The sequence below is a fragment of the Cheilinus undulatus genome, linkage group 2 (assembly GCF_018320785.1).
Source record: "Cheilinus undulatus linkage group 2, ASM1832078v1, whole genome shotgun sequence".
NCBI classification, from domain to species: domain Eukaryota; kingdom Metazoa; phylum Chordata; class Actinopteri; order Labriformes; family Labridae; genus Cheilinus; species Cheilinus undulatus.
The window spans coordinates 29911895-29936357 of NC_054866.1; the positions used below are offsets into that span (position 1 = coordinate 29911895).

At 39.6% G+C, this 24463-nt stretch overlaps 1 protein-coding gene across 3 annotated transcripts in view; it reads right to left on the reverse strand.

Moving 5' to 3' along the window:
* dock10 (dedicator of cytokinesis 10) overlaps positions 1 to 24463 on the reverse strand; it is a 104723-nt gene that overhangs the window by 68166 nt on the left and 12094 nt on the right. For 2 of the 3 annotated variants that reach the window (XM_041801317.1, XM_041801291.1), the window contains exon 1: positions 2279 to 2663. The exons of the other annotated variant lie outside the window; for it this stretch is intronic. In XM_041801317.1, coding sequence (XP_041657251.1) covers positions 2279 to 2437 — 159 coding nt within the window. In that variant the 5' untranslated portion in view covers positions 2438 to 2663. Of the gene's footprint in view, positions 1 to 2278; positions 2664 to 24463 lie in introns of those variants that run through there. 3 annotated transcript variants of the gene reach the window in all.

Sequence of the window (24463 nt, forward strand, 5' to 3'; positions counted from 1 at the left end):
ACTGTGATATCTTGACTGAAATGACTATAACGCAGGCAAAGTCCCCTCACACTGTCTGTCCTGCACAAATACACTAGCAAGGTCTCACGTCTACTTGTGATATCTCTCCTGTTTTGAAATCGTAAGACCTATTTGTGAAATCATTAACCAACCTGACACACCAAACAGACTGTTTGACATATACATGCATGGGATTTACTGTACATCCATCTGGGAGGCCATTCTGTCTGCTACATTCATTGCAAGTCTATTAGAACAACAAGACATATCACAAAGGGAGTAAATAACTAAATCCTCTTACCAAAGCCATTCAGTTTAAGAGAACACACCTTTTTCTATCAAGAACGGCTTTCAGTGTGGTTCTTTACTCTTCTAGGTGTCTAGGGGCACAGATGGCCTAACAGTAAGGTTGTGCCCCATGTATGCAGGCGGCCCTGGTTAGCTTCCGACCTGTTCCTCCTTTCCAGCATGTCTCTTCCCCTCTCTCTCATCCCTGTTTCCAACTCTATCCACAGTCCTCCTCTCTAAATAATGGCATAAAAAGCCCTAAAATAAATATGCACCAAAATGTCTAGTTCTGATAAACTTGCCGCCGTAGCTGAATCAAAGCTGATTTTTTTTCAGGCTGCTACTGTTGACAGGTTTGCAGTAAAACTAAACCACACCCACAGCTAACACCCCTTTCACCCCAATTGATGCTTTTCATTTCAGTCATTCTTAGACTAGGTACAAGCATTTCAGCCTGATTCTTTGCAAGGTGGATCAGTCTGATGGCAGATGTGGAATTTGGCCAATCCATCAGTTTTGCAAGGTTTATCTTTAGCTGGTTTGAGTTGACAGTGGACTGGAAGACAGTGGGGATTGTCGATTGTATTATTTTAAATCATGTGCTATGAAAAAGTACCAAAGACAGAACTTTAATCAACCTCACTCTGGAGTTCTCCACAGCTCAATACTTGGGCCTTAACTATTCTTATCTCTTTCATGCTATTACACCCAGTATTAATTTTATTCACTTGACAGCTGATATATTTTTTCCTGACTCTTGTGTGACCTGGCTCCCTAAATCACCACTAATGAATCACACTTGGATCTTTGCCTTCACACATAAAACACTGCTGCAGAGACCCGCTGTTATTGAGAGCATTGCCACTTTTCTTTGCCTTAAACTTGAATTACTAATTTGAGGTTTCAAAAGAAGCCCAGACTTTATGACATCATTAGCTGTTTCAGCCTGGAAAAGTGTTGACTAAAAGTTGGCACTGTAGTCCCGATAAATCTGTACGTCTTACATGTAAATATAGCATTGCAAGATCAGCAAGAGCCAGAGTTGGTGCACCAGTTTCTAGAGCAGACTGGCCTGAATACAGCATCCCATGTCTTTATGCTTACAGTGCAAGAATCAGCAGGCAAACATGGCTTTGCAGGTTAAACTTACGACTCTAGTTTGCCAAAGAGACCAGAAGAACAGGCACCAAGAGAGAAATTGGGTGGTTAATGGAGGGAAAGGAAGAAAGGGGAAACAGAGAGGGCGACTGTAGAGATCCCACCCTGCCAAAACTTGAACATTTTTTCCACCATGCTGTCAGAAACCAGGGTCTTTCTGGGAATAAAAATCCAGCCAATGCTAATGGATAGAGATACCAAACAGATGGCTAACATACATCATTGTACTGAAAAAAAAAAGAGTCAGGAACGGGAAACACATATGTGCTTTGATGAATTTCATTCATCCAGTCTTTCATTCCTCAATGCCTTTATTCATTCATTTACTCTCTCAGTCAAACAGCTCTCCTCAATCGTATTCATAGTTCTGTTTGAACAGCTATTTTTACCATCTCTGTGAGCCATATGCAGAGAAAGCAGGTTTTTTCCCACAGAAACTAAATTCCTCATGTCTGACCCCACCACCATCCCCCTCTATTCTCCTCTCTCCATTTCCGTCTTTCTGCCTCTCAGCTGTGAGGGGAAACAACCAGGCCCCAATCATGGATCATTCAGAAACCTCAGCAAAAGATGCAAAGAAAAAAGCAGCACAAAAAGAAACTTTGACAAGGAAATGCAGAGATGTAGACAAAAAAGGAAACATATTGCCAGCATTAGGAGAATACATCTTTTGTGCATTGTTTTGGCTTAAGATATCTTAAAATATACAGAAAGATGCATTTATGCATATCCAGATAGGATGCCATGATGCATACAATTACACTTGTCTCCTCCACCTGCCAATGCATGCATTAGGTAGTAAGCATGGGAAACTAGAAGTGCAGCTGGTTACCATGATAATGATGGTCAAAGGTGAGGTGGTACTGGTGTAACCCTCTAGGGTGGGAGTTGCAGCATCCAGTGATATCTGGTCCTGTCTTGAACACATGTGACCGCAGTCAGGCCCACCCACTGAACGGAGGAGAAGGACCACACTGGCCGAACAACCCATAATCCAGCGCTGTGACACCTGGCCCAGCCTGATTCCCAGGCTTCACCTGAAGTGAACTTGACTATCAACCTGAAGTGAACTGTCTCCCCCTGGTCCAGCCAGTGGTGCTGTGCTGAGTTAAGAAAACTGAGGCTGCATCCCTGTCCACAGTCTCGGTCCTGCTTTGCAAGCGCTCTTGTGTGCTGCTCCTCTGCAGCCTCCAGCTCCTAATGTTGCTGTGGCTGAGCTTACACACTGGCAGCCTTACATGGCTCTCCCTCTCTCTCTCTCTCTCTTCTTCTAACGCACACACATACACACAGTCACTGCAGCTGTGAGTGGTTCAGCCCAGCCCAGCTCACCCTACAAATCACTGTCTGCAATAGCTGTCAGCTGACCCAAACCAGCTGCCACACACTCATGCAAACACACACATAAAACTACATAATTTTTCTGATTTCCACGCTGTAGCACTCTCCCTCTTCATTTGTCTTCCAATCACACTAGTCCTTTCAAGTTGAGTTCTGCTGGCTCTGCTTGTTCTTTCGTGGTTTGAGTTTGAAAACAGTGCAGACACGCTATCCCACACTCTGATTTGGTAAAATAAACTGTATTTTTTGAGAGAGCATTAAAAAAGTGTGCATTTATGCATATGCGATGTTTGCTACAGTAATTTCATCCAAATGTCTCTGGAGAGACTGTTGGTTAATGGTGGAGGCGGCTATTGAATGGATTGTGTTTGAAAAGTGGGAGGTGGGTGGTTTTACAGATGAAGAGTGCCAGTGAAGTTTTAGGACTGCAGATCTACCGTGAAACCCCTCTGACTTTGGCTCAACACATTAGAACACCTAATGGGACATTAGCTGAGTCAAAAATGAAGTTTCAAATAAAACATCTTTTACTTCAGCGCTGATATCCCTAAAGGCCAGCAACAATCACTTTAATTATTTTCATGGTTCTCATGTCACCATAACATCTGGTCTTGCCTTGTTTTAAATGCCCCACTTTCAATGTGTGTGGCTGTCCAGAATGAAAGATTCTGAGTACAAAATGGTTTTCATATGTTTTGCAGCTATTTGAAATTCTACTTATTGTTAAATATACCATGTTTATTCCTGCGAGTCGTACTTGCTGAATGAAAGGTTGTCCAGAACAAAGATTTTAGAAAGGGGAATGCTTTGAAGCTTTGATTTCAGTTTACTGTTGTTTTCTTTGTCAGTCACACTTAAGCCAGACACATTTAAAATGGTATATGGGAAGAACATGAAGTGAGATGTGGAATAATAGGCTAAAACCAATGTCACTCAATGAAGCAATGCAAAAATCATACTTCTCTTTTTTTGTCTCCATATTCCCCCATTTGAGCTGTTAAAGTTGCAGACAGTCACTCATTAGAGGAACTGAAAGTAACTTCAGAGACTCGCTCTAGAAGTATAAATAAATTCATAAGTCCCTGACTTTTTTTAAAGACAGGAGTCAGATGGTTTTTCCACTGGAGTGACATGGGAAATGAATAGGCTGCCTTGGACAGGACCACATGGCTTAATGGCTCCATTTATATTGGCAATTTTACTCCAGTTTTGTGGATCATTCTTACATGTCTTCTACTTTCCTTAATTTAGGACTGTGCCAGCACCTTCTGCCTCACAAAAAATAGACAGACTCTCCAACAGATATTTAGAATAAAAAATGTTGCAGTGACTTAAATCGAGGTCAGACTATATGAATTTTTTGTCTCTTAAGATTTTCAGTGTGCTGGATTAAGTGGTTACAGAGCCATACAGTTGTGCAATTTGACAAACAGACAAGGCAGGTGCAGTGTGGTCTTTCTTTTTTGCATAAATGTAACACTTCAATGTTTCAGATCATCAAACAAATTTTGATTTTATACAAAGATAACCAGAGTAAATACGAAACTGAGTCCTTAAATGATACTTTCATTTACAATTTTCGCCCCTTGTTGAATCATGAATTAACTGTGATTAACCCTGTAATTTTTTAGAAAGCTGAGTTCAATTTTACTAGCTACATCCAGGCCAGATTATGGCCAGAGCTGTTGGATCACTTAAACAGAATCTGTCTGACAAAGTGAAGTAGGCCAAAAGATCTCAATCAGCAACACATCATGCCGTCATCTAAAGAAATTTAAGAACTAACGAAAAACAAAGTCATTGACGTCTATCAGTCTGGAAAGAGTAACAAAGTCATTTCTAAGGCTTTCAGTCCAGCAAACCATGGTGAGTGTTATAATCCACAAATGGGGAGTGCATTGACGACTCATTCAGGAGGTCACAAAAGTACCCAGAACAGCATCTAAAGACTTGAAGGCCTCACTTGACACAGTTAAGATGAGTGTTCATGATTCAATAATAAGGTAAGGCAAGTTTATTTGTATAGCACCTTTAAGAAACAAGGCAATTCAAAGTACTTTCCAAGACATACAGAGCAAAGTGCCCCTGTCACCTGCTTTCGGCACAATGTAACTTTGGTACCATACCTCAGCCCTCTTGCAAGACTTGTGTATGGCTTTAAGGCACAAGGTCAAAAAAGAAGCCAGGTACTGTCTCAGTAAGGTTATAAATAAGGCTAAGAGAAAGAGGAGGACAAATGAAAGGAGTAGAAAGCCAGACTGGAGTTGAATAAATACTGGACAGGCGTTAAAATTTTGGCTTTAACTTGTGAAAAGGAGGTTTTGGTCCATAACTGAGCTGGCTTTGTTGCTGTTGGACAGGTTATAATATTCTCATACTCTATTTACTATTTGTAAACAACAGTGAAACAAGCCTTTCTTGCTGTCCCGGTACTCCTTCTTCAGGTTCTTGAGTTCATTAATTATTAGGTCTGGCATTCAGGTGAACCCAGCCTACATGGTACATGGTACACGCCATCTTTTCTGCAAGTTTGGCCAATAACTTGCTCTTCCTTGTACTACCCAGATTCACCTGTAATTCTGTCAATGCCAAAATCACAACCAAACATTATGCTTCCTCAGCAGACCACTTTTTCTCCATTTTCCACTCGTCTTCACAACCTAGAATATGACACGCCTACTGATGATGTCATGATTCCCAAGGAAGAACTAACTTTTTTTTTGTTTAAACTGAGAACCAACTTTGAAGTTCCAAAGCAATTTATCTATGTATTCATGTGTATGGAAATGAATTTGAGAATGTAGCATGTGTGGATATGACTTTTTTTAAACAAAGAGGAGAACTTCCATTTTCAAAAATACCTACCCATGTGTGGACCTGTGTTGTTTCTTACAACCAACACAGGTGAAACTAACTTGAGCATACAGCACTAGTTCAGGCAGATAACTGAGATCAGCTGATTTTCTGTAAGCCCACTACTGGCCGGTCGCACACATGCTGCCATATTTAAACTGCTGTAGCCTAGCTACCCTTTGCCTCTTTCTCTGCAAGCTGATTTTTGCAACTCTCCTCCACCCCAGCTCCTCCTTTGTTCTGCTTCTGACCCAGTCAATGTCAATCTGTTGTCACTGATGCCTGTCGCTTTCCATGAAGGCTCATAGAACAGCAGGGGGTCCCAGAACAGCTACATTGCCTAATAGAAATAACAGCAATAAGTTCAAATTAATAAGTGCTAACAGAGGCAAACATTTATAACTGCATTATGTGTGTTTCTTGACAACGTGGTCATGACTGAATTGGCATTGGGCGTTGATTTAAACACACAAAGGCAGGAAGAACATCCAAACAAGGAAAAAAGAACTACAAAATAAAACAGGAAACACTTGTAGATATAAACAGCTAACACTGGATCAATTGTGGGATTATTTCATACGTTTGCCTTTGAATTCAGTATCATTTAGCTCCCTGAATGCACTGTTTTCAAAGGCCATCAGTCTGCAATCTGCAATTAAGTGACACATAATACACAGCTCCACATTTCCACTCTCTCAGCTTCCTGCAGAGAGTAGGTGGTAACCATGGCAATGTTGTGAGGTCATTATTTAAAGTCATTAGTGTCAATGTCAATGACAAAGAAAATCCCTCCCCCCGCCTACAGAAACACTCATTAGTATAATGCTTTAGATCGCTTAATATAAACAGCCACACACAGAGAGGCACACGATAGCATGTGCACATACCAAATTGCTATTCTTCTCCCACACATTGTGCAAACATTAATGTGCCCACTCTAATGTAGATGACTGTGCATGTGACAGTGCAAAGTAGAAAAAAGACACTAACCACACCCACCACCATAACCAATAAAATCAGCCTCCCCCTCCCCAACACCTCCATATCCACTGGTCCTCACTGTACTCTGTGCAGTGGTACATGCCTGAAAGCAACAGCTATACAACAAAAAGAAATCCACAGAGATGGGCTTTGTTTGGATGCCAGGCCTCCACAATGGTCCTGTCATGCAAATATGCCCACACACACATGCCCTGTAGATGCCAGCAGAGTCCCCATGTTACACAGCTTGCCTGGTGTTATGCTCTCATTCCCTCCGCTTGCCTTCACACTGTTTCCAAACATAGATTTGATTACCATGCTGGCTGCTGTGAACGTGCTTCTATCCAGCTCTGGTTATAGTTACTGGCATTCTTCCATTAAGAGACATGCAAATTACATGTAGAAGAGAGAATGACAGGACAAGAAAGCATGAAGAGCAACAACTGTTAGACTGAGGGACTTTAAACATTAGGGACAGGGATTTTAAAGTGCTACTTTATTCATAAAGCATGGTAGTTACATTCACAAAATAAACACATTGCAAACATTATTGACTAAACAAAACTTCATAAATAAAAGAGCAAAAGGTCAGAGATCTTATCCAGGATTAAATTATGTCTAGACCTGTTTTAGAGGAAGTTACAAGTATAATGGCTTGCTGAAGCTTCATTAGCTTTAGCTAAAGCTAACATAGTTACACTACCTACATGATTAGCAATACAACATAAGCCAATGTAGCAAAGTCAGCTTTAGCCACCTGAGCTTAAGCAAACATAGCTATAGCTTACGTAGCTACATAAATATGTATCTACATAGCTTACATAGCTGCTTTGTGAGCTTAGCTTTAGCTATGTTAGCTATGTAGCTCTGTTACCAATAGCTAAGTTAGCTTTAGCAACGTGAGCTTTAGCAAACATATCTAAAGTAAACTTAGCTATGTAGAAAAAGTAGATACGTATCTTATGTTGTAGCTCTGTGGGCTTTGCTGTAGCTACATTATCTACAGCTAAGTTAGCTATAGTAATGTGAGCTTTAGCAAACCTTGCTATAGTAAACTTAGCTATGTAGAAAATGTAGATAAGAAGCTTACACTGCTGCTTTGTGAACTTAGCTTATGCTCTATTATCAACGTGGCTTACGCAGCTAAAGGAGCTACGTTAGTACATATGCTGCCTTAGAATGTTTCCATGGCAGATGAGCGTTTGTCCTTTAAGCACACTGTTTACTCTGCTTTATTTAGTGTTTTGTAATTAGTTTGTTTCAGGTCAGGTTTTTAACACTTAACTTCTGGAATCCAAACCATTACCTTAACCCTTACCATTACCCTAAACCAGGGCTGGACTGGGGAGGAAATTCCACCCTGGCATTTTTGACTTGGACCGTCCTCTCAAAGCGGGTCAATACATAACATAATGTTACACTCTTTTGTCCCCCTTACGACATACAGCTACAAAAAAAAAATCGTCCAACTATGACATATTTTAGAGGTAAGTGTCATAGACACATCTAATGGAGTGTTTTCACTCTGTTTTGACTGGCTACTAATGGTCAGAGGTGAGTATTTGATATATCAATATGGTGAGTAAGCGCCATATCAAGCAGAAGTGCAGAAACATATACCCTTATTTTGAAAAATCTCTGCCTGAATTCATTTTTTTGAATTTACTACAAATGGTTACAGAAATTTAATGAGGTAGATTTACTGGAATAATGTCGAGTAACACAAATTTGATGCTAAATACTTAATGAAAAGCTCCTCTGCTTTGATGAATATTTGTTGGTTCTTTAAATTTCTACTCCCATACAGGGGTACACCCTGGACTGGTTGCCAGTCAATCGCAGGGCTGACATATAGAGACAAACAACCAGGCACGCTCACATTCACACCTACGGCCAATTTAGAGTGATCAATTAACTTAATGAGCATGTTTTTGGTGGTGGGAGATAGCCGGAGTACCCGGAGAGAACCAACGCATACACGGGGAGAACATGCAAACTTCGCACAGAAAGGCCCTGGCCGGGAAGCAAACCAGCAACCTTCTTGCTGTGAGGCAACAGCGCTAACCACTGCTGCCCTCCATATAAGTAATCAGAAATGAAATATGCTAAATAGGCTATTATACTGATGCAACTCTGACATAAGAATGATGGCAAATTAACCACAGGTAACATTTTATTCTACTATTAAAATTAAGGGCATTCAATATTAATAAAAATCCTGGCACAGGTCTACATGTATGAAACTGAGTCTGAATTCAGGACTTTTATTTATAATTGAGAAATTTCACAGTGAGAGGGGTTTGCCATTCTTCAGATCACAGGAGATCCATTAATCTCAACCTGTTTAAGTTTTCTATATAAAGTGGAATCACTGTCTAATCATGTTTATTAGCCTATACTTTGATACTTCACAGAGCTCACTCACCCACTGATTTCATGCTCCTCATGCTCATGATATACCTGTCACAGACTTGTCTCTCCTCCACCACATGTAGCTACAGCAGCATCGGATTTTCTACTGCATGGACTGCAGAGTCTTTACAAGTTTTGCGCATCTCGACAGTTTTTTTGTTGTAATTTCACAATTATTTCTGTATCCAATCGTAATCCTACTGTTTTCGCGATTGGTTTCGTTTTCCTCCAGACACTTTAGTTTCACTTTCTGAGCTGGAGCAGAGTGGGGAGGGGAGGGCGTTAAATGGACCTTTAGGGCACGTGATTGGGCCGGTCACTATAAAGTAAACAGCCAATGGGCCACTGCCCCTGCTCTATGGGCCGATGCTTAGCAAATAATGAAAAGAAATAGATCATACTGGCCCCACAGTTCGTCAGCCCACCAGGCATTTACCTGGTATGCCATATGGCCAGTCCAGCTCTGCCCTAAACAGAAGTTTCAGCTTATTTTAACTTGAAAGTTTCTCAGTGTCTCAGATAAATGGTCTGTGAGAGTTGCCATCAGAGATAAATGGTCAGCAGCCAGACTGTCTTGGGGAAATTCTCTTTAATACATTTTTCTAGTCATGCCAATTGCGATTCTTTTTTTTTTTTTTTTTTACCCTTTTAGGGTAAAATTATAACCATCACTCAGAGTAGATACCCATTATGTTGCACTTTAACACCACTTTCTCAAACCAAAACCATTACAACAAACCACCTAAGCTTCCCCTCCTCCCCCATCCCCTCGTTTAGTGTTTCAACAGAGTGCAGATAACTGATCTCTCTTCAGATACACGACCAAAGTTGATCCAGTTTGTATTTCTTTGATGTATTTAGACCAAACAAGTATTATCTTCACTGTTGAAAAAAAAAGAGCCAAAATGACTTAGGAGTGCTTCTTTATGTATACACAGGTGTCAGAAACAGGTGCTCTTAGGTCCCAAGGAAAAATCATGAAACCAAACAAGAGGATGTCACATATAATTTGCTAAGGGTAGAAAATTCTTAACCTGGAAAAACTTTGGCAAAAAGTCATATAATTTTGAAAAATCAGTTTGTTCTCCTTGAATTGTACTTTTGCAATTGCTACAAACAGGACTCCTCAGTCACCAGGACTATCTCTATTACACAAAGTGGGGGCAGAGCTTAAGGTTGAAGAGGCGGGGATTCACATGAAAAAAGTACACAAAATGTTTGAGCTTTTGAAATAAATCCTAAAAAACTAAAGAAAGAGCTGTGTCATCTACATGAACACGTAGCAAAAAGCAACAAACCCAGGAAGTTTGACCTCAACACATTTTTAAAATAGTCACTACTCAACAACATATTTAGTAAACATATATTTAATACTCGCCCTATTAATGTTAGTTATAGCATATTATACCTTTGAACTTTTTATATCAGAAGGGTAACTGGAGGAAAAATTAGACACAGTGGTGTCCTGACAGTTGGTTGGCATGCCTTTTGTTAAACATAAAGGACAGAAGAAAACGAATCCTATAATTGTTCAATTAAAAAATGCAAATTGACCTTCAATGCATCTTCCCTTTATAAACAACACAACTTTGTGTACTGTGCAAAAACAAGAGCAGATGGATCATTGCAGAGGTTTTTTTTTATTTTTATTTTTTTGCAGGGATGCTCTTTATCATCATGCTTGACTGTAGCCTGATGTTACTATACAACGATGTGATTCAGTGAAGAAAATACATAAAAAAACTTGACTCTTCTTTGACTTTCCATAACACTCTTCCAGTGCTCTGTTTCCTTTTAGAATATAAGGAGAGTACAGAAGGATTTCAAGCAAAACACCTTAGGCATCTTTCAGCAAATGAGGCAGCAAGTGTTGAATAAGTGATGAAGACCTAACACTTCTAAGGAAGAAAATGAAGCGTAAGACACACCCTCTGTGGTTTGCTGTACAAGAAGAAGCTTTTGCTCAACTCCCAGCTCTCTTGTTCTTGTGTTTGAGGTTTGTTCAGATAATAAATAAATCACACAATGAAATGTGAGAACAAAACTCTATGAAAGTGTCCCTCTCTCTGAAAAAAAACATGAACACCAGTTGCACTTTACTATAGCCCAACCGATTTGAGATTTTTGGGGCCGATGCGGATACTGATAGTGGGGGCTAAAAAAGCCGATATCCAAAATATCGGCAATTATCCTATATTTGGCCAATATATGAAATAAGAACACTGATATACAAAGGATATATACTGTAAAAGAACACATGTGGACATGTGAATAACCAGTTGCAGTTATCTTTATTTCACAAAGATGCAACTTAGACGACATTAAAACGCTGTATAATAGTCTTATACCGTGGCTCTGGACCATATTAGACAGGAAAATGATCAATGAAGAGCCATATTGACATCGTTGTGGCAAATATGCACATAGAATATGCTTACAATTTGTTTCTTGATAACCCTGAGGAAGGCCACAAGCTTAAATGCACCTGTTTTATAAAGCTGTTCTCTAAAGATCTACTATTAGTGAAACTTTCTGTCTCCACACTGGTAGAATATGTCACAGGAAAGATAAACACCATATGAATGCTTTTCTGGTTTGTGCTTTTCAAAGTAAAAGCCCGGTTTAGCATTTCTTTTCTTTTCTTTTCTTTTTTCTTTTAGATTTATTTTTGGGCATTTTTGTGCCTTTATTGGATAGGGGAGGACAGTGGACGGAGTCGGAAACAGGGCCAAGAGTGGGGGAGAGACATACGGTAAAGGGCTGCCAGCGTACACAGGGAGCGCCTCCAACCACCAGGCCACCTGCTCCCCCCGGTTTAGCATTTCTATAGAGAAACTCCGTTCACTTGTACAGAATTCTTTTATTTTGAATAGTTCCCGACACACTTCCTCTATACACTGAATGAAGTCGCTTTGAGCACAGGGCTTTGAGAGCAGGGAGATGCGGCTGACAGGCAGAAAACTAGCACCCTGTGTGAAAGCCACACCGGCAGGAACTGGAGCTGACACGTGCGGCACACGCAAGCAGCAAAACACGATCCCAGTCCGAAACGAGCGTTAGTCCTCTACTCTGCTGCAGTCGAACTGCGTGAGGACAAGGCTGCTCGTGAGTGCTTAGGGACGGAAAGGGGCCCATGGCTGCACCCGCTGCTCAGTGAGAAGAGCAACAACAATATGTGCTTTTATGTCAAAGCCTCCAAAACTCTCCAGCAACACCAGAAAAAGTCGCTAGATTAGTTGCTAATCGCTTTTTTGAAAAGAGTTGCTAGAGGGGTCTGAAAACTCGCTAAAAATAGCAACAAAGTCGCTAAGTTGGCAACACTGAGTGAGGGAGAGCTGCTGCTGCATGCTGCGTCTGAGGGGGAGGGGCCAGGCACTTGGGCTGAATTCAGCGTGGACACACAGAGCGACAGGAGCAGAGACAATCCCAGCACAGCAAAAAAGTTAATATATCGGCTACATACTGGCCGATGTTGATTAATCTGTGAAATGCTATAATCGGCCTGATTAATCGGCCCACCGATAAATTGGTCAGGCTCTGCACTTCACACTATTGTTTATTTCCTCTGCCACTCCTCATTTGATCTCAATGTTTATGTATATATTTTCCAAGTTCTCTAGGAAAGGAAATAAATTACAACCATTTTAACAGTGTTTATTAATGCCTTAGTTTATGGATTACCTTTCCGAAATCAGTTGCCTAAAAAAATCAAAAGTGATATTTAATTGTGAGTAATATTTTCTCTAGAGAGTGCAATGTCAATGGTGTTGTCCTTTCTTTCCCATTTTGATGCTCAGTTTGAACTTCAGCAGATGTCTTGCCCATGTCTACTTGTCTTAATGTATTGGTTGCTACGATGTCACTGGGTGATTGGATATTTAAGCTGATATGATTTTAGAAAGAATGAGCATTAAACTTAAGGTTGAACCATTCCTTGCCATTAAGGAATGATACAAACATCCATTTACTTTCTGTGTAAATGAAGTGATACATTTTGTTTCATGGTTGAGTGTATCGTTACATTTCTGCTGATGACAACTTGCCGACCACAAAAAGAAGCCCTGATGAAGACCTGTGGTTTGAAACTTTGTGGCTTTTTAAATGATTTGGTTGTTATTAATTCAAGGTTTTTAATACATTTCCTTCCTCATTTTTACTCTTTTTCATGCTTGAAGTAATAATAATAATGATAATAATAATAATAATAATAATAATAATAATAACTTTATTTCTATTGCACCTTTAAAAACAGAGGTTTGCAAAGTGCTTTGACTGTAAGCAGAAACACAATTCGAACAAAGTATCATAATAAAAGCAAAGAACATTACGACAAGACAAAACCGCAAAATAAAAAATAAAGCCAGCAATCTAACTCCAACATCATAATCACCCTAGTAGACCCATTATAGAGCCTTAAAACATGTCAAGTTAGAAATACATTATGAAACCTTGATATGTAAAATTCCAGAATAAAATTAAAGATCAAGAATAAATAATAAAAAATAAAAATTCAGAATAACCTAGACAAATCCAGGCAACACAGGAACCCAGCTACATAAAAAGAGACAAAAAGACCAGAAATGTAAAAGCATTAAAACAATAAGAAGAGACAGAAAGGAATATGAAACAAAGCAGTAAGAAAAAGAACAAAAACAACTAAGATGTGTAGAGATAAACGAGTCATAATACAAAAATTAGAAAGCTAGTAGTGGTAAAATATTAGTCATAATAAAATCATACTAACAATATTAATCAGCCATAAGGACACAGCAGCATAAAGAGGTAAAAACAATAAAAGTGGAGGGAGGGGGTAAAAGCTCTGAAAATAACTGGGAGAAGAGAAGATATATTCAAGCAATAAGAAACAAGCAAGGTAAAAAATACAAAGCAGAGAGGAGCAGACATGGAAGCTTTAAGGTAAAATTTCAGGAAGCAGAGGAAAATCAAAGAGAGAAAACTGATGGACAGAGGGAAGATGCAATAAAAGACATTAGAAGTGCCTGCTTTCTCTCCTTTTAGTTTGCATAATGTTTACCCCTGTTTTTAGAGCACCCAACACGGTTTTACATTTTTTCTAATTTGACCACATTGAGCATCCAGTTGTTTCCTTTGACTCTACAGTTGTAAAGAAGTGTTGAATTTTTTAATAACATTAAAAAACATGTAACAATCCAAAAGGTCAGTTCTAAATATGATTTGTAGAAGTGGCTAAAATAATTATTTAAAATTTGTTAAACAATCTTCCTGTAATTTCCAAGCACAAAAAGGCAGCAGAGGGATATGGAAAAGTCAAAGTGCTGGTATAAATGTAGTTGTAGTATAAGTTTAACTGCAAAGTAATACATAGGTTTGTATCAAGTTAGGTATTCAGCTTTTTTCATACAACTATTACTTTCATTTTCTTCCTTCTAGCCTTACATCAATGATTAATGTGCAAAACTTGAAGGGATTTAATGCTTTAGAATGTTGAGCTGATTTAGCAAAACAGCATCAAATGAATGCTAAGGTAAAAGAGTGTACCCAACAAATTTAATGTGACCACATGTTAAATCTGTTTAATCATTTTTCAGTCTCTTAAAAAATATGAAAGAATACCAAAGAAATAGAAGGTTCCATGTCAGTTTATGTCTTAGTTTAAGTTTAGGATAAAATGCACCCACTTAAATCACATTAGCATTCAGTTTGTGTGCATGTGACCTTTTGTTAATGTGTCTTCCTCTTGTCTGTGTTTCTCTGTGTGACCGGGTTGATCTGTGTGAGCCTGAACCTTTGCAGAGGATGACATCATCAGGGTGTATAGGGCAGTGTGCTGCCATCATTTGTTCTGCTAATATTTTCCAGATGTACAGCTGAAGTCTCTACAATTCTTCTGTTAGCGCTCAAAAACACTGAAAGTAACAGCAATGCGGTTATTATGTACCCTACATCTGCAGGAGTTTGATGCATGTGCAAGTGTTGAATGCGCATGTAAGTTAACTATTTAAGCAAAAGACAAACACGCTGCTCATTTTACGGACTTCAAATACCTAAGCCAACTAGGCCAAGTAGGAAACCACAGTCCATTAAAACTCCTACACACTGCCTTGTAAGCAGTTAGCCTGGCTATAGTTAGGTTCCCTGTAGAGCTGCAGCCTGACTCACGGACACACTGTTTGATGTGGTGCAGTGCTCCACTGAGTTTACTTGGGAAAACATTCTCCTGTTCCCATGGTGACCACAACAGGAAGGATGCTGTCATTCAAGGGTGCTTGATTCTGAGCAAACTACGGCTCGGCCTCCGGGCGCTCACAGAGGGACACAGGGTCAACCTTCTTCTTGCTCCACCACGCTCCCCACCTCCTCATGTCAAAAAGCAGCAGCTTGCATGCAGCGCTTCTCTCTGACATGCTGTGAGACATGGAGTAAAATACAGCCATGAGACGACCACAAACTACCAAATTTCTTTGGATTAATATGAGCTGAAATGCAGACAATGTAAGAAATCTTTTTGGGATTGCAAGTTTAAAGTTAACCAAATATGTGCAGTGATATGTTTTCTGATGCCAATTTGTGCATAAATATTGTCTCAGTCTAATCCTGATGTGCATTTCTCAGCAAAACCTCAACCTGCAGATGCAAAAACCACCACAGAACAGTGTCTTGTGCACAAACAGGAAGATAGTCTCTGTAGAAATGTATGTTTTGCATTATTCAAAAAAAATAAAAAAAGATCACCGTCATATTGCTAAGAACTTTTAATAATTCATTAAAAAAATCCTCTGTACTATACCTGCAAAAGGAGATTGCAGATCTACTTCTGGACAATTTCTTGGCTATGTTTTTCGATCATGAGATATTTATAAGTGTCAGGTATTTATAGTCAGCTAAAATGCAAGACAGTGCATACTTTCAATCCTCATTTTGTACTGAAGCGATTCCAAGTATCAGATAGTCTTCAGGGGCTTTCCTTCACCTGACTTATTTTTGTAGTGATTCTGTTGCTCTTTAATCGTTTCTCTTGCATGGTTTCTCTTCTGCTGTCTAGATTTATGTGGCACAGATGTCTTTTTAAGTTTTGTAATGACCTAAAGGAGGATTTGGAAGTTCCTGTTTGATGCAGTAATACTTTCCTAAGAGAAAGTGATCATAAAAATGATCAAAGTCATTGTTTTATACAAACTCTCTGCAACAAGGTCACATTGCGGACCTGAACACAGACTGCAAGGAATGTCTGACACAGTTTTATCTGGGCCTGAGTCTAGCTAGTCCCTGGAGGAGGTAACAGGAAGAAGAAGGAGTGAGAGTTTAGAGCCATAGCACACTGCCAATGCCATCTAGTGCCGAGAGCTCCACACAGCATGCCCTGCAGAGGATGGGAGAGAGAGAGAGAGAGAGAGAGAGAGAGAGAGAGAGAGAGAGAGAGAGAGAGAGAGAGAGAGAGAGAGAGAGAGAGAGAGAGAGAGAGAGAGAGAGAGAGAGAGAGAGAGAGAGAGAGAGATTCTACACACCTCTCCCTGCCACATCGTTAATGAGTGACCTGCAGGAGGCGCCCTGTGCCAGAGATACTATCTGGTCCTCTGGCAGCTGGTATGTTTAGAGAAGGAAGCTATTAAAATGTCTTTAACTGAGAACCAAAGTCCTGGGGCAAGGAGGGATGCTGGGGGGAGGGAGCAGGAGAGGGGAGATGGGGTGGAGAATATGGAAGAGAGAGGAAGTAAGTGAGAAAGAATCTGCTGGAATGGGGGGGGGGGGCAGTGTTAAAATTTTCCATTCATTCTCCCTCACATAACCCCCCCTCTTAAATACACACACCTATCTAAAGAAAATCACCTCAACTTTCTTTTCCATCAATCAATACAACCTGGAGTATTTTGAAAAGAGCATCCCAATATAAACCAAACCAGAATTTTAAACTTACATGTGACACTAGTAAAAATAAAATGATGCCTGGCAATGTTTTGTGCAGCTCAGATGTTGCTTTGTCTTTTGCAGCTTCTGGCTCAATACTACTAAAGATTTGTAGATTTTCAGATGCTATCTACCATCAAAATACCATGTATTGTCATGTTTTTTAAACACTTGATACTACCAAAAAGTGTCCGAAAGTATCGAAACTTTTGTCAACCTAACATTGAAGCTCTCAGGGCTCCATACATGGGCCTTTACTATTCAAAGTTAGCAGTTAAAAATTAACAGAAGGAAATGATGTTGTGTCTCTTAATAGATTAGTACAGCTGTAAAGTATCCAGTTTGACACATTCAAGCCCATTTTTAACCATTTACAGCATACACAGTATGCATATCCTGCTCTATGCATCCCATAGATGATGGATCTTTTTATTTGTGTCATTTCTAAAGTAGCAGCCTGTCTCTACAGTTGTATGTTTTTTTAATGCTAGTAGCAAGTTTCCCTGTTTTTTAGCTGGTATAAGTATGAGTTGTAATGCAACATTAAGTAGTACACCACACAGACATTGATTAATAGTGTCGTGGAGAAATTAATCAGTGGTGCAGGAAGCAAAATCATTAAACATATTTTTTTGCAATGTAAAATAGGCCCTTTACTTATTTCAGAATTAAGTTTTTGCTTTATTTTATAAAAGCAGATTAGCACGGTTACACATCTTCCAAATCAGGCTACATAGCTATATTATGATAATGCATCTATGTAAATACTCCTTGTTCTTCTCTCAGAAACAGAGGCTAATAGGCCAAACGCAGTCAACAGTAAGATAAGGTTGTCAAAACTGTTAAGACTTTGTGACACCATTTTTAAAATAAAAATTTCTCTGTTTTTTTAATGACTGATAATAATGACAGAAACTTTAAATCAATTAATACATAATTCCGAACTTCAGTCAAAGCCCTTTAGCTAAAAATTTATGAGTGCACTATCTAAACAAAACAAAGCATCTGCAACATTTCTGTAATAAAGCATTACCAGTGTTTGGTATTATTTAGATACAATTTTACTCCATTCTTCATTGTAAAGAGGATCAAGCATAAACAGTCTTTTTTTAAAATCCAGCCATAAGTTCTCTATTTGTTTGAGGTCTGGGCTGTAGCTTGGCCATGATGGAATTAACTAAATTCCATGGGACGTTCAGTGCCCTGGATTTTTTTTTTGTATCCATCCCCTGACTTATACTTTTCAATAACCTTTTTCTTTGAGTTGCCTGGTGTGTTCTTTGGTCTTCATGGTGTAATGGTAGCCAAGAAGACTGATTAACCAGTGACTGTACCTTCCAGACACAGGTGTCTTGATTCTACTATTGGTTGAGACACTCCTCACTGTACAGGACCTCTGTTGAATTAGGTGGGTCACATTAAAAGGGGTGAGTATATAAGCAGTCACCTATTTTACATTACATATCTTTATCTAATTTACATTACTTTATAGAAATCTGTTTTCACTTTGACATTAAAAAGCATTTTTTTCATTTTATGTATTTATTTTAAAAAGCCCAACTATATGAACCATTATTGATTTATAAAACCAATAAAATGGTAAAACATCAAAGGGGGTGAATACTTTTATAGCCACTGTAGCGGGCATTAGTTTGCAAATTTTTCTAACTTAAAACGAGAAATTATTCAATATTAGGTGCCTATGGGACTTCTGTTTTTGTTCCTGTTGTATCAAACCAAGTACATTTTTACTAGTGTGTTATCGAAGTATAAAACTCTGGTACTATGAAAGCCCCACCATAACATGCCTCATATCTCAACCTGTCTACATTCTGCTAACACAATCAGCTGACTATGATGTTCAAAAACTTGCATCATGAGAAATATGTCTGGCAAGTGAGACAATAAAAAAAAAATCAACGAGCTGTGTCATTTAGCAGTCATTCAGCAGCAAAACACTCAGCTACTGTACTGTCACAGAGCTGGTGCCTCATTAATTCACTCTCCCACGTGGCATCTCTCCACATCTCCCTGCTGTTCTCTCCTCCTCCTCCAGGCACCGTATCAGGACTCAGCAGGCCAGCATCAACAGCTGAGGTCATCAACTTCTTATTCTCCTTGTAATAAATATTTGTTATAAAATCTACCCTTCTGCAAATACAAGAAGCAGTAAAAATCTGATTTGTGTAGAAAAAGTAAAATGTACTTTTAAAATGTGATTCAGTGCTGCTTTTTGTTACTGATGGCCCGATGGGGAAACACATATCACAGGGGAGACTTGATGAATATTTACGGCACCAAGCAGAGCAAAAGAGCTGCTTTTCATTAACAATTTTCCAACTGAGAGAGGCACATTAATTACAAACAGAATCAAGAGGTATAGTGCTGAAAGAAGAGGTTTAAATATGTACATCTAGACCTTATATTACTGGAAAGAGCACAGAAGCAACATCATAAAAATCAATTCACTCTCATAGTACTACCATGTATTCCTTGTTTAATTCTACACAGCTGTTAGGCATCTCCTGTTTCCTGTCCAGGTAAGAGTGTCTTCAATCAATAACACAATTCACTAAGTCCTTCTAGAAGAGCCAAGTCAAACAAAAAAAATAAAAAAATACTCCAAATGCTCCTCTCTTCCCTTGCCTGTCTGAGCCTTTGACACTCAGAAACCATAACTATTCCTTCAGCAATCATCCCTAATGATTTCTGTTTCCTGCAATCCTGTGAGCTTGAAAAATTCGTCCTTACTCTGAACCCGCCATATTCCTCCTAAATCATGCCCAAGGCAATATTTACTTTCATGCAGACAAGCCAGAAATACATACCGACACAATAGATACTATGCTTATGAACAGACATATCAGCCTCATTCCAGCCTGAGTGAAAGATAAATCATACGTCTTCATGCCAACCCCCAATCTACACCCTCAGTTCAGAAAAAGGACCACTAGAATGCCTGGTTTGCAATAAATCATTCAGTCAGAACGCCTACATGACACCTACACAATGCCTACATGTAACCTCTGTGTAACCTCCACGCCAGCGCTAACTATCTAGCAGACGCCCACTCAGCACAGTGTCTCCCCTCTCCCCGAGGTCCCAGTTTAGACAGAGGACACAGCTGTTCTGAACGGTTTTCCTCATGCGTTTTTCATATATTATTCCCCCTTACCTTTCCCCCCCCCCAATTTAGGGATCCAAAATCCCTCCCCTGTTTCCCTCTCTGCCTGGTGATTTTTTTTCTCCTCCTTATTTCTTTTGCAGATTCTTTCTCTTTGGCTGATGTTTAAGGCACAGTAAATTGATGTATACACACAGAAAGACACTGAGTGAGCTGGCAGATACAAAGAAAGGATTTAAATCCATGAGGATGACAGACAATGAAGGGTCTGAGTAATGTATCCTCACCTTTCCTACCTTCTCTCATTGAACATTTTGGCTCGAGGCTGTGTTTCCACTGGGACTTCGCTTTGTCTGAGTGAGCATGAATAGCAATGAGTGAAACTGGCATGTTTGAGTCAAATCTTTCTGTACTGCTGCTGTTTGACAAGAGATGTCTGCCCATTCAACAACCATAAGAGTTTTAACTCATAAAGACATATTTGAGTAATTCATCTTTTTCATGTATATAACAATATAACCCATAAACCATGTTTTCTGCATGTGCATTTATTCATTTGCTCATGATTACTTAACACTAATACAAAAAAGCTTTAAAATTAACTTAGATGTAAAGAGGCAGTGTAATCCCATTTTTATCACTGCACACTAAATATAAACATACAGCATATATTTAGCTACTGTGCATCACAAATTGCATATTTCTGTTCTAAATTCTAAACATTTGGAGTGCATAAGTGCGCATTCAAACTACTGGCACACTCAAAAATGTCAGAGAATTAAGCGTGGGACAATGTATGCTTTCCACCCTGTATGAACAGTGACGTAGTGACAAAATAAGTTCATTTTAAATAAGAATTATGTTAACATAAAATACAGCTTACATTAATCTAATTGTGAGTGAAAATATCCATCAAATTTCAGTTAGAATTGTCTAATGTCTACTTACAACTTTCTGTTAAAAAAGCAGTAGTACAAGAAAAGAGAGGTAGTTAAACCGACGTCATTTCCTGTGAGTGTATAACAGCAGTGCACAAATTTAGACAATGCTAACCCACTTTAATTAAGGGCTCTGTACAGCACTTTAGTATGCTGTATTACAGTATACTAACAGTAGTATGTGACTTTAGACACACAGTTAGCTTAGCCTAGCTTAGCTGAACTTAGCTGACCGGAAAGCAAAATAAATTACCTGCCAGCACCTTAAAAGCTGTGTCAGTAAGACTATATACTATATGTTGTTTTTTTTTTTTTTCTGCAGTCAACCCAGGTGTAGCTTTTACACAACAATGTTTGTGAGTTTGAAAAAAAAAGTAGGAAATCATAAAGATTCAGTGGTGCTGTTTTAGGCAGATTTTTTTCCAATTTCTAAACAGAGCAGACTGAACGATCATTTTTGGTAAAAGGCAAGTTTTTAGGCTTCCTCTTTGTTAATACCTGAGGCTGGAGGTATTATAGTTTTGGTCAAGATCATTGGGCTTCACGCTCATCTCTTGCCTGTAGCAATAAATCACGAACGCTCTGAGGGATTTTCTTCAAACTTTGCCCAAACGTCCACTCTGACTCAAGGATAAACCGAGTAAATCTTTCAAGTAAATGTCTAGGTGAAAGGTAACCTTGCAAAGCAGATAGATACGCCCGTTTCCTTGTTTTTCACTGGCGAATCCATCTTGTTAAGCTCCCATCTAAACTATTTGAGCCCAGTTAAAAAGTGACAGGACCAATCAGCGACGAGGGGCTGTACTTTCAGGCGCAGCAGAGTCCTGACATAAACAAACAGCAGCAAGAGCTGGTGCAGTTCTGGAGGAAGAGATTAGCGTGGATGCTGCTGAAGCGCCAGTTTTATCACGCATAGCTCGATAGTGGCTACATCATGTGTTTTGTTGCTCTGATTGGCCCGTAGAGATGTGACAGACAGAATGTTCATCCAATCACACTCCGAGTTTTTTTCAAATCCTCTGCCTTTTCTCAAACGTGAAACAAATCCATCCAGTGTGTCAGGTTAGGTGAAAGGTGCTTTAAGTGACTTTGAGTGATTGTTGATGGTATGGCTTTCATGCTGAAAATGCCAGATTCTGATCCTGCCAATCAAATGTTGCAGCAGAGATTGAGACTCATTAGACCTGACATTTTCTTTAAATCTTCTATTGATTAATTTTGGTGAGTCTGCGTGTACTGTAGCCTTCATTTCATGTTCTTGGCAGATAGGAGTGACATCTGGTGCAGTCCTCTGCTGCTGTAGTCCATCTGCTTAAAGGTTCAATGTCTTGTGAGTACATATTTCCTCTTTTGCATACCTGGGTTGTGACGAGTTGTTATTTAAATAAATGCTGCCTTCTGTAAGCTCAGACTAGTCTGGTCAGTCACCTCTGACCTCTGCCACAAACAAGACAACTTTGCAAAAAAAATGCTGCTCACTGGATATTTTCTCTTTTTTCTGACCAATCTCTTTAAACCCTAAATTAAACTAATTGTGAAAAATCCCAGTAGCTCTGCAAAAATACTTAGACAACCTGTCTGGCACCAACAACCATTGCAAGTTCAAAGTCACTCAAATCACCTTTATCCCTTACTGTGATGCTCGGTTTGAACTCAAGCAGATCATCTTGACCATGTGCCTACATGCATTGGTTGCCACGATATGACTGGCTGATTAGATACTTGCAGTAATGAGCTGCTGAACATATAAACTTAATAAAGTGATCACTGAGTAAACAGTATATTTTGTTGAGCACTTCACATGTTGGCTATGCCTTTATAGTCAAAATCTTTTTCAACCAGTGGTTTTATGATCAGACCAGTCATGACCTGCTCTGTCTTATTGTGCACTTTTCTATACTTTACTTGAATTTTTTTTTAACGAGGGTCTATGCTCCACAGGCAAAATGTGTGCCTTTCAACACGTGCTACAGGGTGTGAATAACCATAGTATTTGATTGTGGAGACATGAACAATAACAGCGGTTGCCTTTCTCTGTCTGTTTCTTTTGTACTTTCTCACACCAGGGCAAGAGAAGTTACCCCTGATCAGATTGGATTACTGGTGGGTCAGTAAGGTTGATCAAAGCCAGCAGTAAACATCTGAACAGGCGGAGCAAAAGAGAAAAAAGAGCTAAAAGGGTTCAACCATGCAACAAGAATTCTCTTTTAAGATTCATGCACTTTGAGGGTGGCTTGAAAAAAGGGAAGGCACACTTCCTTTACATTCAACCAATTTGTCGCTATATTAGAGCGCCCCTGTTCAGTCTCACCCTTTCCTGCCAGCAGACAGAGTTAATGAGGGAAACTCCCTATCATATATAACAGCTACACAAAATTTAAAAGTGTGTGTGGATACGAAAAGGCGAGGGCAGCGGGGCATGGGGTCGGACGGTAATGGCAGCAGCATATTCAAGCCTCCTACTCAGGAATGCAGAGTGAGGGAGAGACACAACACTCCAATTCAGTCGCAGAGAGCCGCTGAACTATTCTTAGGACAGTATGTGAAGTGGACCCCCCCTCCTCTTCCTCCTCCCCCTCCCTGGGGGACTCTGCAAAGAGTGGAGATGGAGAAATGGACATGGTGTCTATTAAGGTACAGGGCAAGGTGGTGGGGCTTTAGAGACAAAAAAAGCAAGTGGATAAAAAGTTAAGCTGTGATGAAGCAAAGCTTGGTCAGCTCAGTGTGAATGGAGCAGTTCAGTGTGCTGCTGTGAAGCTTCTGCAAAGAGCCTTTTGTAAATGTGCATGGGCACAATGCATGGAGCCCGGGGGACTCTCTCCTTCTCTCATGTGACTTCTCACAAACACTCACATACAGACAGCATACATACTTTCCCTTTTTCTAGTCTCTCTATCCAGGGGTGTCACACAGATTTTGGTGCCCTATGAAAAGATAACTCACTGGGCCCCTCCAACACAGCTGAGGCCAGCCCTGCAATATTACTCTAATTACACTTCAATTAACTAATGAGGCATAAAAGTTTTAAATGAAGGTTGTCAAAATGTTCTACTTGATCGCCCTCCTCTCTCTCACTGCAATTGTCAAACCAACACTTTTCGGTTGGACAAGACCCCATCAACCAACTAATAGTCCAACCAATTGGCGGGTTTCATCTCAACTAAACTGCAAAAAAATGTTTCCATATAGCAATTAAACTTCTACCATCCATCCATCCATCATCTACACCACCGGTCCCTTTCAGAATCACTGGAGGCTGGAGCCAATCCCAGTCATCATATTTCGTGAGACAGGGTACAGCCTGCACTGGTCACTGGTCAATCACAGGACTGATATATAGAGACAAACAAGCAACCACACACACTTAATTACACTTCTTGAAGAAGAAAAATAGTATTGATCTCAAACTGTGTTCATGGCACAGTTTTATGCTAAGAGGTGAAGTTTCAATGTGTGATTTTATAGTCAAATACAGCAGCTG